At 36.6% G+C, this 18,047-nt stretch overlaps 1 protein-coding gene across 1 annotated transcript in view; it reads right to left on the minus strand.

Moving 5' to 3' along the window:
* Positions 1-18,047, minus strand: part of LOC126251674 (ATP-binding cassette sub-family G member 1) — an 862,342-nt gene that overhangs the window by 10,066 nt on the left and 834,229 nt on the right. Inside the window, exons 12-13 of the mRNA XM_049952253.1 lie at positions 17,814-17,914; positions 2,740-2,895 (exon numbers count right to left, since the gene is read on the minus strand). Of these exons, the coding sequence (XP_049808210.1) occupies positions 2,740-2,895; positions 17,814-17,914 (257 nt within the window). The remainder of the gene's footprint in view (positions 1-2,739; positions 2,896-17,813; positions 17,915-18,047) is intronic.

Here is an 18,047-nt window from a genome sequence, read left to right on the forward strand (position 1 = left end):
GAAAACCGTAATATCTTTTACATGTGTGTTTTCAAAATGGTTCAAATGGCTCTGAGCACTATGGGACTTAACATCTATGGTCATCAGTCCCCTAGAACTTAGAACTACTTAAACCTAACTAACCTAAGGACAGCACACAACACCCAGCCATCACGAGGCAGAGAAAATCCCTGACCCCGCCAGGAATCGAACCCGGGAACCTGGGCGTGGGAAGCGAGAAAGCTACCGCACGACCACGAGATGCAGGCATGTGTGTTTTCCTTCCACTGCTTGGTGAGCAGATATTTTATCCATCAAATTATATTATATTTTCAAAAACTGATTGTTTTTGTTGGTCTAATATAATAGGATATCTACTCACCATGCAGCAGCAGTAAAAAACATACAATAAAAGATGTGCAAACATGGAATCTTTTGGAGCCAGTGTGCCTCCTTCTGGGAGAGGGATGAAGAGAAGGGAAGACGGCTGCATGAAAAGACTGGTGATGTTTAGGTAATGAGAAAAGTTACAGAATAGTCATCCAGAGACACAGGGTCTTTTCTTTCCTTCTCATCCCATCCAGTAAGTCTCCCTGACCTTGGCTTCTGGCTGACTTTTTTGTATCTCTTTCCATTTACGAAACCTTACCAGACCTCTTCCTTCTCCTTCAATCCTTCCACAACTGGCTCTGAAAGCTCACTCATGTTTTTTCCTTCTGTAGCTTGGCGATTAGATATTTTTATCTATCCTATTTATTAAACATTGATTATTTACACTTATGTATCAGTCTTAGTTCCACAAATTTTTTTATGTTTTCGTGGTTGTGGCTTGTTCATAAACTGCCTATTGGCTTCTGTCTTGGGTTTTTTGGCCAACATTCATCTGATGATTTTACTGATGCTTCACCAGCACAAGTGGCTGGCATTGTCAAAGCTTCACCCTCCATTGCTGGTGGAGAACTGGAGCAGAGCTCGGGGCTGCAGACTATATGTACCTGGTGCGCCAAAGTCCAAGGTCTTCTCTGCGGTCATTTCCAGTGCGGTTCTCCTCTTGCAACCTGCAATGGTCGTTTGCTGCAGCATGGGAGGCCAGGAACTGTTTACCTTAAGGCTTTCTTCTTTCTTATTGAAGCTATTACCATGTTTTTGCATTTCTATAGCCTCTCTGACACAAAAATAAAGGATTTGGGAATTTTATTGAGAAGCTGAAGAAACTAAAACTTGCACCAAACAACATCCTGGTCAGCTTTAATATTGTTTCCTTGTTTACAAAAGTGCTGCTCAGTGACCCTCTGGAGCACATCGGTTCCATTTTCCTGCAAGACTACGCAAATCTCTTTCATGCATGTCTCACCATGAGCTATTTCATGTCGAATGGCAATTTCTATGAACAGCTGGAAGGCATCACCATGAGTAGTCCTCTTAGTCCAGTGGTGGCCAACTTCTTCATGGAAAATTTCAAAACACAGGCACTGGACTTCACAACTTGTAAACATAAGGTCTGGTACAGATACGTCAATGATATTTTTGATGTGTGGAGTCATAGTGAAGAAAAGCTTGGTGACTTCCTAAGACACTTGAACAGCCTCCATGTCAACATAAAATTTACCATGCAAGTAGAAAAGGACAAGAAACTACCATTTCTAGGTGTGCTGGTCGGAAGGGGTGGCAAAAACCTGGAAGACAGTGTGTATCAAAAACTGACACACACAGACTGATATGTGCACAATTTATCAAACCACTATTTTAATTTTTTCTTGCAGCCCTCTTCCTCCCGGGCCAGAAAAGAGGCTTGTAACATGTGTAGGACAAATATGTGAGCCACAGCACCTCAGACACAAAATGCAACACCTGGAAAGTGTTCTGAGGAGCAATGAGTACAAAGAAGTGTAACAGAGCCAAAAACGTGCCAAAGTGACAAATCAGAAAAAGAAATGTCAGGTACGGCCTTTCTGCCATACATTCCCAAAGTGGTGGACAGAATCAGCTGTGTATTGGATGAACACAGTGTAAAGATGATTTTAAAACCAACAAAGAAGATCAAAGAGTGTCTTAGATCAGCAAAGGAGAAAAGGGACCCATTTGCTATGTCGGGAATATACCGCATACCACGCACATGCAGAAAAGTTTATGTTGGAGTGACTGGATGATCAGTCAACACCAGGATCAAAGAACATAAGTGACATTGCAGGTTGGGGGAGGTGGAGAAATTGGCCGTGGCAGAGCATGCAATTCGTGAGACTGACAGTGTAGTAAAATTCAACAACGTGGAAGTTCTGGCCATAGAGGCTGTTCAGAGAGGCTATAGAAATACAAAAACATGGGAATAGCTTCAACAAGAAAGAAGAAAGCCTTAAGGTAAACGGATCCTGGCTTCCCATGCTGCAGCAAAAGACTGTCGTTGGTAGCCAGAGGAGATCTACACTGGAAATGACCACGTGGAATCCCTCGGACACTGGCTCGCCAGGTATATATAGGCTGCAGCTGTGAGCTTGGCTCCATTTCATCACCGGCAATAGAGGGTGAAGCTTTGACAATGCCAGCCACTTGTGCTGGTGAAATGTCAGTAAAATAATCAGACGAATGTTGGCTGAAGAACCCAAGATAGAAGAAAATAGGCACTTTGTTGGTCTTAGTTCTGCTTCACATAATGTCTGTAGATTAAAATTATTTACATTAGAAAAAAATTAATTGTATTGTCAATGAACTATTGCATACCAGTCACAAAAAAACATATTGTGAGACACTGGAAAAACTGACCGTAATACTGAATGTTGAGCCAATAGCAATGCCCATCCCTTCAGCAGCTACTGAAGTGATTATTCCCACAACTGCAAAGAGCAGAAATCTGTTGAGCTCCATTGGTAGTCCTATCATTGTGTAGATTATGCTTAGGAATACAAGGCTGAGAAAGACCTGCAGAACAAAAGTATTAATATTAATAAATTTTAGTTGTATAGTATTTCAATATAGCATCTCTGAAAAACAAACTCAAAATTTGGAATGCTAAATTACTTCACAATCATAAAATTATAAAAACTTTGTTACCATTACTGATTAACATCATATCGTGTGACCAAAAGTAATGAACAACAGTTTCAGCAAAACAGTTTCTGGCTATTTGAATATCATCTTGCTGTAATGTTTGTCAAGATCTCAGCCATTTACAACACTCATATGTCACATATCCAAATCTTTTACTGAAAATGGCAATGCCAGAGGAGCACAAAAGGTGAAAATATCAGTACAGTTAATAGTCTTTGCCACATGGAAAATATACATTTGCAGAAAAAAGCCTTACAATAAGGGCAGGTAAGAATAGGGAACATCAAACTGGATGAAATTTGATAAGCATGATATATTTTTTTAAGGTGGTTGCCGACAGTTGTTACATATTTTTAATATTCATGACATGCAGCTGCTAAATTATCTATTTGTTACTACCAGTTTTGGTTACACACCATCATCACAGTATAAAAAATCAAATATTACTCACAACATATGCTATGACATGTGAATAATGTTTGATATTTTATACCATGAAGATGGTGTGAAAGCAAAGTTGATATTTAGTCACTTATTAAGCCGCTTATGATGGACATCTATGGAGCATGTTCAAGTACATATTTGCTTTGTAAGTTCTTCATAAAAATAGTTTATTTTTTTATTCAAACTGCAGATTTGCTTAGACCACTAATAAATTTTAGCTACAATACTTCTGTAAATTACATAATAGTAATATAATTCTGATACAGTAAACCAAAAAGATTTTATGAGGTATACATATTCTACATACATAAATGAAAGAAAATTTAATTGCAATTATTCTATACCATGGTTACATCATTTTATGTATATGGCATAAAACAGTCATGTAGGGTATACATATTCTTGCTCCAGTTTTGTTTACATTAATAAAAAATTTCAAAGAAGTAATATTGACCCAAGGTTACATCATTTAAATACAATAATGCTGTTCAGAAGTTACCTCATTTTACTTATCCTTTTCTCTCTCTTCCTGTTTACATCTTTTTTTATACTCAGCCTGTTTACTTCAGTTATTTTCATGTGAAAGAAATTCTCTGATCAAGATTAAAGGGGTTCCTAATAGTAACTGTTTGATCAAATGTTTACACTTAACTTTTGATATGGCATTAGTGCTGAGTGGTGGTAAACATTCATATGACTTTACTGCCATGTAACCAATGTTCCTCTCATGTTAACTTGTTTTATGCTGTGGCATTCATTATTCCATGCATTTTTAGTGTGGTGGGGGTGTATAGCTTCATTTTTGTTGAATGTATCTTTATGATCCTAAGTGAGGAACAGATTTTCATATAAGTACAAACTGTAGAAATTTAGTATCTTATATTTTTAGAATAAAGGCTTTTAGCTGTCTCTTGTTCTTATATTTCTTATTATTTTGTTTGTATCAGTCAAGTGGCCCCATAATTATTCTGATTGCTCTCTTTTGTAATTTGAATATTTCAATTGTATCAGTCAAGTGGCCCAATAAAAGACAATTAAACATCTTCACGACATGGATTAAAAGAATAATAGCCATAGAAGAGAAAGGCACCACTGTGGAGCTCCAAAAAGGTGTCCTATAAACCACAACTGTGTAGAAGTCAGCATCTTGTGAAAAACTGGTCACTAGAATTTTATGGTCCATAATAACAATTCACAGCATGTGGGCTAGTAATTTTTTCCATTGTGTCAACTTTGTAGTGATATTAAAGGAGAAGTTAAGCATTAAAAATAATAATAATAATAAAAACCTACTTCAATAGCCATTCTCTAAAAACCACCTACATGTGCATGACAGAGGGTACTTTCCATACCTGTTCTATTTGTTACAATAGAAGTTCACTCACACCCTCTTTACATTACCAAAAATTTAACCAACTTGTCTTTTGACTTTATTATGAAAAAAATTGCAACTTACAGTACCACATGATGATTACCCTACTGCAAAGTTGTTTCCACAATGAGGCATATTATCTCAACAAATTACGGGAATGATGGTACTTCTAATGTCATTGATTTAAGTCAAGTCTTACAAGAAACTTACTAGTCAAGATCACATTCAGTAATATTTATTCCTGGTGATCAGTTTCAACAGTTAAGATTGTCATCATCTGATTTTCAAAAAACTCATTGTACATCCTGTTCCATTATGACTGTATTATACATGCCATGTGGACATTATAGTGGACAGTATGGAGCAAACTCCACACAAGTTTGTTAAAAATAAAAACAGGTTTGTTACAAATAAAAATAATTCATTTAAAAACCACATGGTGTAACTAGGTGTGTATACACACATAACATTCCACTGATGCTTGTTATGTGTTGAATTATATAACAGTGCACATTTGTGCACATGTTTACATTTACATGATGAGTTAATACATAATGGATTCACATTCTTTGAAATGCACAGTTCAACAAGAGTTGAACAAAACCAGCCATTCATAGGAATTAAAATTTGTCTCCCTTTGACCGTTCACCGTAAACAATGACTTTGAGCTAATGTAGGAAGTAAACACAGCAACGAAATTGTATTAGCTGAGGTGAGTTAGGTTACATGCAGACAGTTTTATGCCACATTTGCTCATTGGCTTAGCTCCTCATTGGTGCATTTCTGACCTATGATTATCTGGCACATTTTGTTCAGTTTCACATACCCTACCCAGTTATTAGCTTACTATCAGATTTTTTTTTGCACTCTGCGTATAAGATCATCAGCTTCACTGAAAAACAATAATATCCTGTTTAGTGTAGTTTACTTGCTTTGATGATAATGTACCAAGTTAGTGTGGAAGTTTAGTCTTCCCATCTCAACAATTTCTAAGTGGCTGGTGATGTGGAAATCCGCCAGAAGATACGGAGAGACCTAACAGACTATACATTTAAACCTAAAAAATGTTGGCCATTCACCACATTTCATACTGAACAATGTGCTTCTCATGTGTATGTAGACTACATTCATTCTTACATAATTTCCGTAAATCCCATCACAAAGGAGCATGCTGGTGGATGTGTAGTAAGTCAAGGTTTAAATTAAAAACAAAAAGTAGTCTCAGAAACTACTCTGTAAACCTACAATTACACTAAAATACTCTGTTTGTGCTTGCATATGGTATAAATAACCATTATGTAATTTAGAACATGTGGCTTGGTAGCTCAGTTGGTGTCAGACTATAACAACAACAACTAGAATGAAATTTTCACTCTGCAGTGGAGTGTGTGCTGATATGAAACTTCCTGGCAGATTAAAACTGTGTGTCAGACCGAGACTCAAACTCTGGACCTTTGCATTTCACAGGCAAGTGCTCTGCCGACTGAGCTATCCAACTCGACTCAAGACCTGCCCTCACAGCTTCAATTCCACCAGTACCTCATTTCCTACCGTCCAAACCTTTTACAACAACAACTAGTACTACTACTACTATGAAGTTTAGAAGTTCAGTCCTACTACTTGTCATCTTGTTAACCTTTGAAAATGATTATTTAATGTGGAAAATGCTAAGTTGCTCTGTGGTTTGGAATCCATTTTGGATTGGAGGACCCACCACATCTGTTTTAGTAAGATAGTTCCTAGGTCAGAAGAAGACAAGGGCATACAATCCCTAACATGATAATTCTTAGTGAAATACTAGTGTGTTAAAGCGAAATTTCAGATTGAGGACAACTTTAATTTACCTTAACAATTAGCACATGAACCACAACATTAAAGAAATATGCTGGTTTTTCAACTATGCTGGGTAGCTATGTTCATTTACTTCTGCTTGCGTAATATTTATTATTATATCACTATACTGCAGGTTATTTGTGTGCACCTATTCATTACTCAATTTGTGGTCTTACACTAGATTCCTCTTACACCAAACTTAGACTTCTGGCACCATGTTACATTAGCACCTAGATTTGCATCATACTGTTGTTGGTCAACACCGTATTTTGTATATGGTATTTTACGAATGCAATGTTTTAGTTGTTGTCTTGTTTTACCTATATGCATTACAAGATGCACTTCATTCAATGTTTTTGTATTCTCACTACCTAGAAATCAAGCAATCTTCTTTAAGCTTATTCAATGGTTACATAATTTCCACATTGTACTTGCCTTGTAACTGTTCTGACTATATGCAGTAGGTTAATACAACTGATATACAATACCACCTTTTATATTTTTACGAGAAGTTTAGTTCTAAAATTTAAACAAATGTAAATAAAATTAAAAAGGAATTTTATCCCAATATAATCTGTTTACTAGTGTCACATAAATACATACATGAATGTACATAGTGCATTGTTTTGTATACTCCTTGGATGTAACTTCTTCCTAATGCTGTATTGTTATGATTGTATTTCTATGCATTTATTACTACAGTACCACCTGCTAGTCATTTCTAACATCTTTGGTTTGACTTGTGATCCATGCGGATATGAGATTGTGCAGTCAGTGCAACCCACATGATATTTTTTGTATTTTTTTATTTAATTTTTTTAAATTGACATGCCAATGAATCACTTTCTTCACGTTCCTGGAATGACATGTTGTGACTTGACATTCTGTATTGCATATACAATGGAGATGTATTGAGGTGCATTTGCATAAGGTATGTTACCATTTGTGAAAATATGATCCAACCTTATTACATCTGACCTGATTATGCTTGTAATTGTTGATCTATATGCTTTACAGATCCAATGATGGCAACTCAAATTTGCCCAAACCAGTCATCATAAAATGACTGTTGAAGTTTTCATCCCTATATTTCATATTACTCTAGACCAGGGCTTAACAACTTGCCGGTTTTGAGCGCGAGTACTCGCGTGTGCTTAGGCACGTCCTCGCAAGCAGCTGCAAGATCACGGAGTAGGGAGGGAGGGGAGGGAGGGGAAATGCGCGCGCACATTTGAATAGGGCCGTTTGAATAGGGCCTATTGAATTCGCGCCGACTGTGTAACATTTAAAGTACTATGATCAGCTCTTAACACTCACTTCGCTGGTTAAGAATCATGTGAAGTCGCCGTTGTGTAACCCCAACCACGCTTTCGCAGTTCAACCCCCATTGGGAGGAATTGTATCTGTTTACTGAAAAAGATGGTGTTGCAAAATGTTTACTATGTCACAAAACGCTGAATTCTTTTACGAAATTTAATTTGCAGCGACATTATATGTCGTACCACGCGAAAGACTACGGACGTGGGAAAAGTGATTGACCATATCGTGCACAGGAAGTTATTAAACTTAAAAGGAAGCTATCCGAAGAAGATCTGGACGACGAAGAAAAATCAACTGAGGCAGCTCTCAGAGTGGGTTACAAAATTGCTTTGCTTTTAGCAAAATCCCTGCACCCCTTAACTGATGGCGATTTAATAAAGTTTGGAATGTAGGAGACGAGATGCTGGCAGAAGTAAAGCTGTGAGGACTGGGCGTGAGTCGTACTTCGGTAGCTCAGATGGTAGAGCACTTGCCCGCGAAAGGCAGAGGTCCCGAGTTCGAGTCTCGGTCGGGCACACAGTTTTAATCTGCCAGGAAGTTTAATAAAAGAATGTTTGGTAGTTGCAGCGGAACATTTGTGTCCATCTCAAGTTGAACAGTTTCGGATTGTGCCATTATCTAACATGACCATTATGCGTCGCATACAGGACATGGCAGACGATGTCCAGAGCCAGCTTGCTAATATCTGTAAAGATTTTATGGCGTATTCTCTAGCTCTGGACGAAAGTGTTGATATCACTGGAACAGCGCAGCTTGCCATATTTATTAGAGGTGTTAATAGAGATCTTCAGGTGAGGGAGGAGCTCCTCGATGTAGTAGCCATGAAGAACACTACAACTGGAGGTGATATTTTAAGTAGTGTTCAAGAAAGTGTTGAAAATATAGTATTGTCGTGGAATTCTTTAGTTTCAGTGTCTACAGATGGTAGAGGCATACACAAAGCTAATAAAATTATGTGGCACGTGTACATTCTCCTTTATTTGTTTCATTTGTCGCAGTAATAATTCGTGAGTGATATCCCTGCAGGTGGCCGCGGATTTACATTGACTGGCGGCAGCTGTTGTGTACCCCACGTGACTCTCCCCACTCTCCGCTCTAGTCCGCTGGTCCGGTAGTGGGGGTAGCGTGCTCGCGCTGCTCCATGCTCGCGCCTTGCTGCTCACAGCTTGCTCCGCGAGCACGTATGTTGTGAAGCCCTGCTCTAGACCATCCCCTTCTTGAGTGATATCCAGCATAAATAATAGTTTATTATTACAATAAAAATTGCCAAAGAGTTACAGTAAGAAAGATTTCTTATTATACTAAACACAATAATTTTCAGTTCTCAATACAGACAATTTGTGAAAAAGATTGATTGCCAATAGGGTTTTTTAACTTTTGTTTTTAATTTACAGAGGCTGCACTTGTCATATGCACACAGGAAGCTCATTAAAGATCTTTGCACCAAAATATAATACATAATATAAGTAAGGAAGTAAAATCATTGTAAAAATTGTCTTTATAATGTGTACTCTCTGTAATTATGTAAATTTCAGTTAACATACAATGTATTTCTGTTTTTAGTCACAAATACTGTTGATGACTAATGTACATAGAAATATGTGTAAGAATGGTAAGATATCTGAGGAGACCTGTTGGAGAGGTGTGGTTTTTCTGTTCACATAATATTCTTATTGATGTATTTTGCAGAAATCATTGTTTATCAAATTAGGAAAGTTATTTATTTTATGAATAAACTGGCAATGGCTTTTGCATTATGACTTAATCATTGTTGAGAACGTCAATGTGGAAAATAATCCAAAATTGTATATCAATAACTTTAGGCACCCTAGTGAATAATATCATGCAGAAAAATCAATATTAAGATCTCCATAAATAAAGTGGCCCCAGTTAAGCCTGCTTGTCCCCCCTTAATAATCCCTCTGTTAAATAATACTTACAAATATTACCTTACAGTGGCCTGAAAACTGTTAGTACTACTCATAGTCAACTGCATTAAGAAATCTGTTACTACAGCTATTATGATATTCTATAAAATAGTAATTATTCCTACTTTACATAAATAAATAAATAACAATATCTCAAAATTCAGAACTGAACCATTGTTGGGAATATACACTGTTTTCTTACTGGAACCTGGAACATGGCAGTTGCTGAAGCTGGCACCTCCATTACATCTCATCAGAGAAATAAATCATACTCTAGTCAAAATAACAGTGTGAAATATTTTAAACTGCCCTATATGTTTGTGAGAAAAACTTAGTTGTTATGTTTTCCAATTCGTGAGTGCAATGAATTCTAAGGCTGACAAAATAAAATTGTTTATTAAATAGTAACAATTATCCATTGCAGCCACCCTCATCTGAAATGCGCAGCAATATGACCTCATGATACTGATACCATGTGTTGTTATACCTTAAAGATTGGAACTGCAAGTGGGCAACCACATGTTACCACCAAGATAATAATATATTTGGCAACACATTCTGGAGCATGTCACGAAAGAGCTGCAGAAAGTGACAAGGCAAGGAAAGGAAATTTCAGACTGGGTTTTTAGTTTTAAGCAGAAGCAAATTATGTAGCATGTACGTAGATGTTATAGAACAACTGAATTGTTTGCCTGAAAAATGTTGCAGTCAACACTTTTTTCAAAAGGGAGTTAGAGTTGGAATAGTGTTGTATCTGGCAGTAAGCATCTGCTGGTTTAAATGTTTGCACCCAGTATTGTTTTTGTTACCATCATCGAACTACAAAATTCTTTGCTGCGGAGAACTAAGTCATAGGCAAAGGCATTGTGGGTAATGATTGAAATAATATAGTAATGTGTAAAATTAACAGCTGTGAGTTGAAGGACAATAAACACAAGGCACTCAGATCTAGTGGATGCCCTCATATATCGAGGAGAAATGATTGTCTTCCTGGAAAATTGCCACCTGATGGGGTGAGTCGAACAATGCTATAACTGCTATCCATAATGATAAAAAAAAATCATAATACATATAGCTGAAAAGTTGTATGTGTTAAGTATTTTATAAGTTTCAATATAGTAGTGCAATACTTAGTCAAAACTGGGATGTTTTGAATAATCTCTCAATTTTTAATGTGATTTTCATTTGAATGTGACAGAAGTTCAAAATATTAGTGCAGTAATGAAATTTCATTATTTTCTAGGAAGGAATTCTCTACTGTCAGTTTTCATGTGAAGATGTATTGGCCAATGATAACATGTAACTCTTCTGGAGATTTTACACTCTTGTTTATGACAAGCAGATACAATTTTTGTCTTTCCAGTGCATTGAGATAGCTGTTATGAAGAGACAAATGGAATAAACTATGTCTCAGCACTATTGATAACTTACCAGTATAATAATTTGCCATTAGATATTGGAAAGGTTTTGTTAAGAAACACTGCATAATTTTTTGCACATTACACTTCATAGATTGACAAATTAAAGAGCATTTTGCCCATAGAATACAAAAGAGGAAAGTATTCCAAAATGCCTCACAGCACCTGGTATCATGACAAAGGCTTGTTGAAGAAATATACTGAATCATTCCAAGACAAGAAAAGTAATGTGCTACTTTTTAAGTTGTAAGCAAGCGTAAAAAATACCTCCTTTTTCGGGAGAAGTACCCTGGAGTAAATAGCATTGAAAATATGTGCACAGATATTTTGAGAGGCAATTTGAAATTAAAATTAGATGTACCAAGGTCAGATGTGTATTGATATAAGGACAAACTTTTTATGCAGATGGTTAATGTACATTTTGCAGACGGAATTAAAAAAGCTGAAACAGGAATATCACCATATCAGAGGTGAAGCAGCAAAGAAAATACTTGTCACTGATACATATGGGAAAAAGTGAAACCACAGGTAATATTGTACATCAAATGTATTCACAATTATGAAAATGGACAACCATCAGTTATATAATGGAATGACAACAATGTAAATTTGTGCCAGACCGGGACTCGAATCCAGATTTCTTGCTTAAAGCGACTGGTCTCCTTACCATATGGCTATCCGAGAATGAACTACAGCCAGACCCAAACTTCCATATGTCATTAACTATGTGTCTGCAATCTATACTCATACATCCATTATGTATTTTCCCTTACAGGGGAGACATTTTACTTAAAAGTTGCTTGCCCAGTGTTGATGGATAAATATGATATTGCAGTGCCTGTGTTGTTATGAGTTACAATGCAAACTTGCTTTGGACATGCATGCATGTTAATGACATTTGGAAGTATGGGTCTGGTCATGAGTCATGCTTGGATAGCCAAATAGTAAGGTGACTGCTCATGATAAGAAAGAAATCTGGGTTTGAGTCCCAGTCTGGCACAAATTTCCATTGTCATCATTCCATTATACAGCTGATGGTTGTTTATATTCATAATTGCAAATATGTATTTCATAATGGCTGTAGTTGCCACAGTACCTGTACCTTCAGACATACATACTGCCTGTTCCTTCAGACATGCATGCATGTCTGAAGGTACTTTGCATCATAATTGAGAATAACACAGGCACTGCAACATCATAGGTAATTTTGTGACTTTGTTCATCAATCTTCAGCAGGTACACATTCTGTCTACAGATGAATCATTCTTCTGTAATTCATCAACAGTAGTACTCTTGATACTACCTGGCAATACCTAATACTGGGAGCAACACTGCTTCATGTGTCTTTGGTATGAAAGACATCTGAAGAGAAGTTCAGGAGGGACATCTTCATTCATTCTGAAATATCTTCTAACACATTTTGCTTCAGCTGCTGATGGTGAAGTTTGGATACTGTTAATCTGATTTGACCATTACACTGTGCACAACAACTGGCAAATGATTATCTTTTTTCAAAATCTGATTATCTGTGAACATTTCACTGCTGTTCACCTGAAATTCCTTGTTACATACAGTGCATAGTGTCCTCCCTTATAATAGAAATTTTGTTCTTATAGGGAGGAAAAAAAGTCATTTTGTATGTATCACCCAGATGATTGTATTCCAGTCAGGGCCAATGCCAAAGATACTCATTCAGAACAACTGAGTATGTCTGTCTACAATTTTTTTCTGATGACTCTGGTTCTCAAAGGGGATAATAAAGTCATAACATCATGCAGCTATGGATTTTTCAAAGCATTGCAAAGAAGCCGAGAGGTACAGGGAAAGGAAATCTTCCCTCTCTAACATTTCACTTTTCACTATCTTCTACAGTAAACTTTTGCCAATCAAAAGGGCCAAGAAGAAAAACTTATATGATATGTACCAGCACATCCTAGCTGAAAAACAGTATTTCTGTAAGCAACTGTCAAGTGAATTTAACAAAAACAATCAGTTCAGGTCACAAATGATGTTCATTTATTGGGTAACCAGTTTCAGTCATAGGAAGTCCATCTTCAGGCCAGCATGTATGAAATTAACAAAGTAGGCCAGGAATAGTACAACTATTCATCTTATACATGGCGTGCCAGGAGGAAAGGAGGAATGGTCGGTATTCAGGAACATGACAGGAACAATCAATGTAAGCAAAAAGTCTAGCAAACATGGCCTTTAACCGCATACATTAAGAGCTGTGAGCACTTTATCATCAACGAACTATGAAACAAATCTCTTCTAATGTAAGCTCTTTACTTTCCATATTTTGAGAGGTTGCAGTATTGACCAAAACAAGAAAACAATATTCAGTAAACATAGGCTCTAAAGTACATACCTCAGAGCTATGAGCACTTGTTCATCTTAGCTACTGTGAAACACTTCTCTTCCACTATATAAGTACTCATAGCTCGTAAGGTATGCATTTTAGAGTCCATCTTTACTAGACATTTTTTCTTGTTTTGGCCTATACTGCTTCCTCCCAAAATATGGGAAGCAAACAGCTTGCAGTAAAAGAGATTTTTTTCACAATATTAAAGGTGAAGATGAAGAAGTGCTCTTTCAGTATACATTTTAGAGTCCATGTTTACTGGACTTTTTTTGCTTCAAATGGTTGTTTCTATTATGTCCTTGAATATTGGCCATCCTCTTGGGACAAATTGTATAGTGTTAAGGAAGCAACACAATTACAAAATAAAAGTGCAAGATGTATACACCTATTGGCGTCACATGGAGCTGATATGCAGAGCCCTTATATGTGCTAACACAGTGGTACTAGCTAACAGGTACCTCCTAGCATGTGCAATGCCTCCAGGCATCACCAATGGGTATATACATCCTGTAATTTTATTTTATAGCTCTGATGCTTACTTAATGCTTATAAGGTGAATAACTGAACTTTTCCTGGCCTACTTCATTAATTTAACACTTTTATATTTGTCTGAAGATTATCTCTCTATGACTGAAGCTGGTTACCAAAAAATAAACATAATTTGTGAGCTAGACTGGTTGCTTTTGTTAAATTATGAGAAAATATAACTGCTATTGCAGTTATGAATTTCAAATTATTCGCAAGTGAATAGTGGATTTGTATATCTGTCTGGAAAAACCTATTGACTGATTGATTGATTGAGGACTGAAAACATAATGCTGAAGTACATGTTTAGCACAATTGCAACAGTGATGGTGTTAAATTTTACAGTATCTTCTACTGCTGCTTGTACAAATTTTTATTCCAAAAGACATTATATATATAATTTATTTCTGTAATTCATATCTACAATCACAAAAATTGTCATCATATGATCACTTTCAATCCATAGTGACAATCTTATTATCTGTTTAAAATATAATATCCTACCAGGTTTTGAACAGATCTGAATGTGGTCACTGAGGGCCAACATCTATAGTCTGACACCAATCTTTGTGATCATAGACTTCAATTAAAGAAAAATTCTATATATCCTGGATTACTATTTTTATTTGAGACTATGTCACAGTTTGTAAAATATTGTGTGTTTTGACCTGTTTTGCTGTATTTTCTGAAAATTAGATTTCTATTTCTGTAATGAATAACACTGAAACCTCTATGTGTTTCAGCAGTACAATGTTTTAACTGCACAGATACAAAGTTTTTCATCCAAGAAAATTAAAATAATCATATTCTTTCAAAGTTATGTAAGAAATGGAATAATAATTGTTGCTAAAAATATGCAGACTGGCATTTTACCTCATATATACTGCCTGTATCAAGAAAGCCAAAATAGGTAGGCATCAGTTGTTCCGTCTCCTCTAAAATTTACCTTTTGTTAGGTACAGCGTTATTTAGGTGAAAGATTCAGTTGTCAATTTATCTGATATGAACAAATGATGTGGAAACAGTGCTACTGAGTGTGGGGTCCAATATAATTTAAATGTGAAGCAAAATGTTAAAAAATAATACTACAATAGTAAAGACTGCAAATACACCTAATAAATATATATTTAGGTGGAAACTTAGAAGCCATGTGAAATGGGGTATAAATAAATAAATTAAATGAAAAATTAATACCAAACTGTTGTGTTGGCAGAAGAGCCAACACCGTGTTACTAAAGGAGGCCGAAATGCATGCGCTTTTGCTCACACAGGCTGGCGTGAGGAGGGAAGAACTATACTGACGTGAGGTCTGGAACATGACAAGGAATTAGAATTCAGAAAGTGGACATAATTCATTTGATACTTAACTTTAATCCATTAATGATGAACATTGCTCTTGACGGTGCATGATTCACAATATTGTCTGTTCAGAATTCATTCTAATTACTGAATATGGCACCTTACTAGGTTGTAGCAAATGATGTAGCTGAAGGCTATGCTAAACTGTCGTCTCTGCAAATGAGAGCGTATGTAGGCAGTGAACCATCGCTAGCAATGTCGGCTGTACAACTGGGGCAAGTGCTAGGGAGTCTCTCGACTTGACCTGCCGCGTGGCGGCGCTCAGTCTGCAATCACTCATAGTGGCGACACGCGGGTCCAACGTATACTAACAGACCGCAGCCGATTTAAAGGCTACCACCTAGCAAGTTGGGTGTCTGGCAGTGACACCACACAAACTATGTAATCAAAAAATGCTTCTTACAAGAGTATGACAATGCATAGTCTCAGTATCATCAGCTTATTAGTGCTGTGAATTTGACCTGAAGATGGTTGCAAGGAACAGCTGAAACTGATTATAATGTAACTAGCTTCTCATTTGATCTCTTCATCTCAGACTTGCACTTTCAACTAGTATCATCTGTAATTTGATCTGGATAATCCAATCTCTGTCTTCCTCTATTGGACCTTGTAGTACCATTCTGTGATGTCATAACAGATGCATTATTATCCTGTCCCTTGTTGTAGATAGTGTTTTCCACATATTCTATCTTTCACTGATTCTACTGGGTACTCCTCTTGTCCTACTCATCAACCCGCTTAATTTCCAACATCCTTCAGTAACACTGTATGTCAAATGCTTTGACTCTTTTCTTTCCAGTTTTTACAACAGTCTTCTGTATATGTATTAACGTACTGAAAAATGAATTTACTCAAATAATAATATTTTTTATGTTGTTCTAGTTTATCAAGTATCTCTGCTTCAACTTATGTAGTTCCTTACTTTGACTTTTATGTTTCTGCAGTAATATCTACCTGTAATCTTCACCACCACAATCTACAATTGTTGCTGAGTCAAGTTTTGTGTTTACACTATCACATATTTGTTTCATGATGTATATATCACTGTTATTGCTATGGTTAAAAAACTTGGATCACACTCAGTGCTCACCACCAGAAGTTAAGAGTTGGAAAATTTAGCTATAAATAGCTAAAGAGACACCTTATAGCTGTATAACAACATTATGAAAGGATAAATTGCTACTCACCACATAGAGTAGGCATTGACTTACAGACAGGTACAATGAAAAGGATGCTATCAGTATTCAGCTGTAGGACTAAGTCCTTCATCAGATGTGGGAAACACAAACATTCACTGAACACAACTCACGCTCTCATGACAACTGTCATCTCTATGCCCAATTACAACTGCATATGGGGTGAGCACCAATGTTTGCTGGGGTGGATAATGGGGGTTCAGAAGAGATGTGGGCCAGGGAAGAGCAAATATAGCAGGGTGTTGGGAGTATATGCTAGTGCTATCTGTGAGAACATGCAGGGATGTGGTGGGGACAGGTTAGGGATTCTAGGTGCAGCATTGGGAGACTGTACTGGTGGGTGGGTGTATTGGAGGGGTGGGGGGGGGGGGGGTTGGGAGAAGAGAGAAGAGAGAAGTAGAAAGGACTATGCAAGTGTGTTTGTGGGATAGCACACACACATTCTATCTCACCAATGCTTCTGCATAATCCTTTTCCCTTCTCTACTACTCTTCCTCTTTGTGGTGAGTAGCAATCTACATTTTGTTGTTATTCCTTCCTGGATTTTCCATTTTTATAGCTGTATGATCAGCTTCATTTTTTCTTAGTAAGTTTAAAGTACTGAATGCATACTGTGGCTGGAAATCAAGTAAGATCTATTAAATTTAAGTACAGACATAATGAAAACAAGGAAAGAGAAAGTGAAAAAGGAAACCATCTGAATAGATATTTAACATGTTGATTACATGCTCTTCAATATTACTACATGAAATAGTGTTATTTACAAGTACTTTAATGTCTTATTATGTATCATGGCAATTGTAATTAAAGCATGGAAACCACAAACAAATATTGGGAAAAGTAATTGCTCACCTGCAGATGACTGATAGGTGATACATAGACACTTACAAGATCACATGTGTTATGCCCCACTGATCAGTCATCTGCAGATGAATGGCTGACTGCTTAATTTTTTATTCTATTAAACTTAGTTGAAATATGCAATGTTTTTATTATAGAATACATTTAAATGAAACAAAAACTTTGTCTTACCACAGACGGTAAACTAATTAGTTGAAGTGCCATATAGTAGGGGTGAAGACTGTACCAGCCATTTAAGTGCTCCTTCATCACTAGCTTTGCCTCAATGGGAACTGTTAAAATACAAACAGCATGTATAAGAACTAAGATGTACTAAAAATGTCAGCTGAATTACCTATTATGTCAATATACAATGAAATACACAATGTGGCTTAAGATCTCTTGGTAACCACGCAACTTTAAGTT

Source organism: Schistocerca nitens, chromosome 4 (assembly GCF_023898315.1).
Source record: "Schistocerca nitens isolate TAMUIC-IGC-003100 chromosome 4, iqSchNite1.1, whole genome shotgun sequence".
Lineage (NCBI taxonomy): Eukaryota > Metazoa > Arthropoda > Insecta > Orthoptera > Acrididae > Schistocerca > Schistocerca nitens.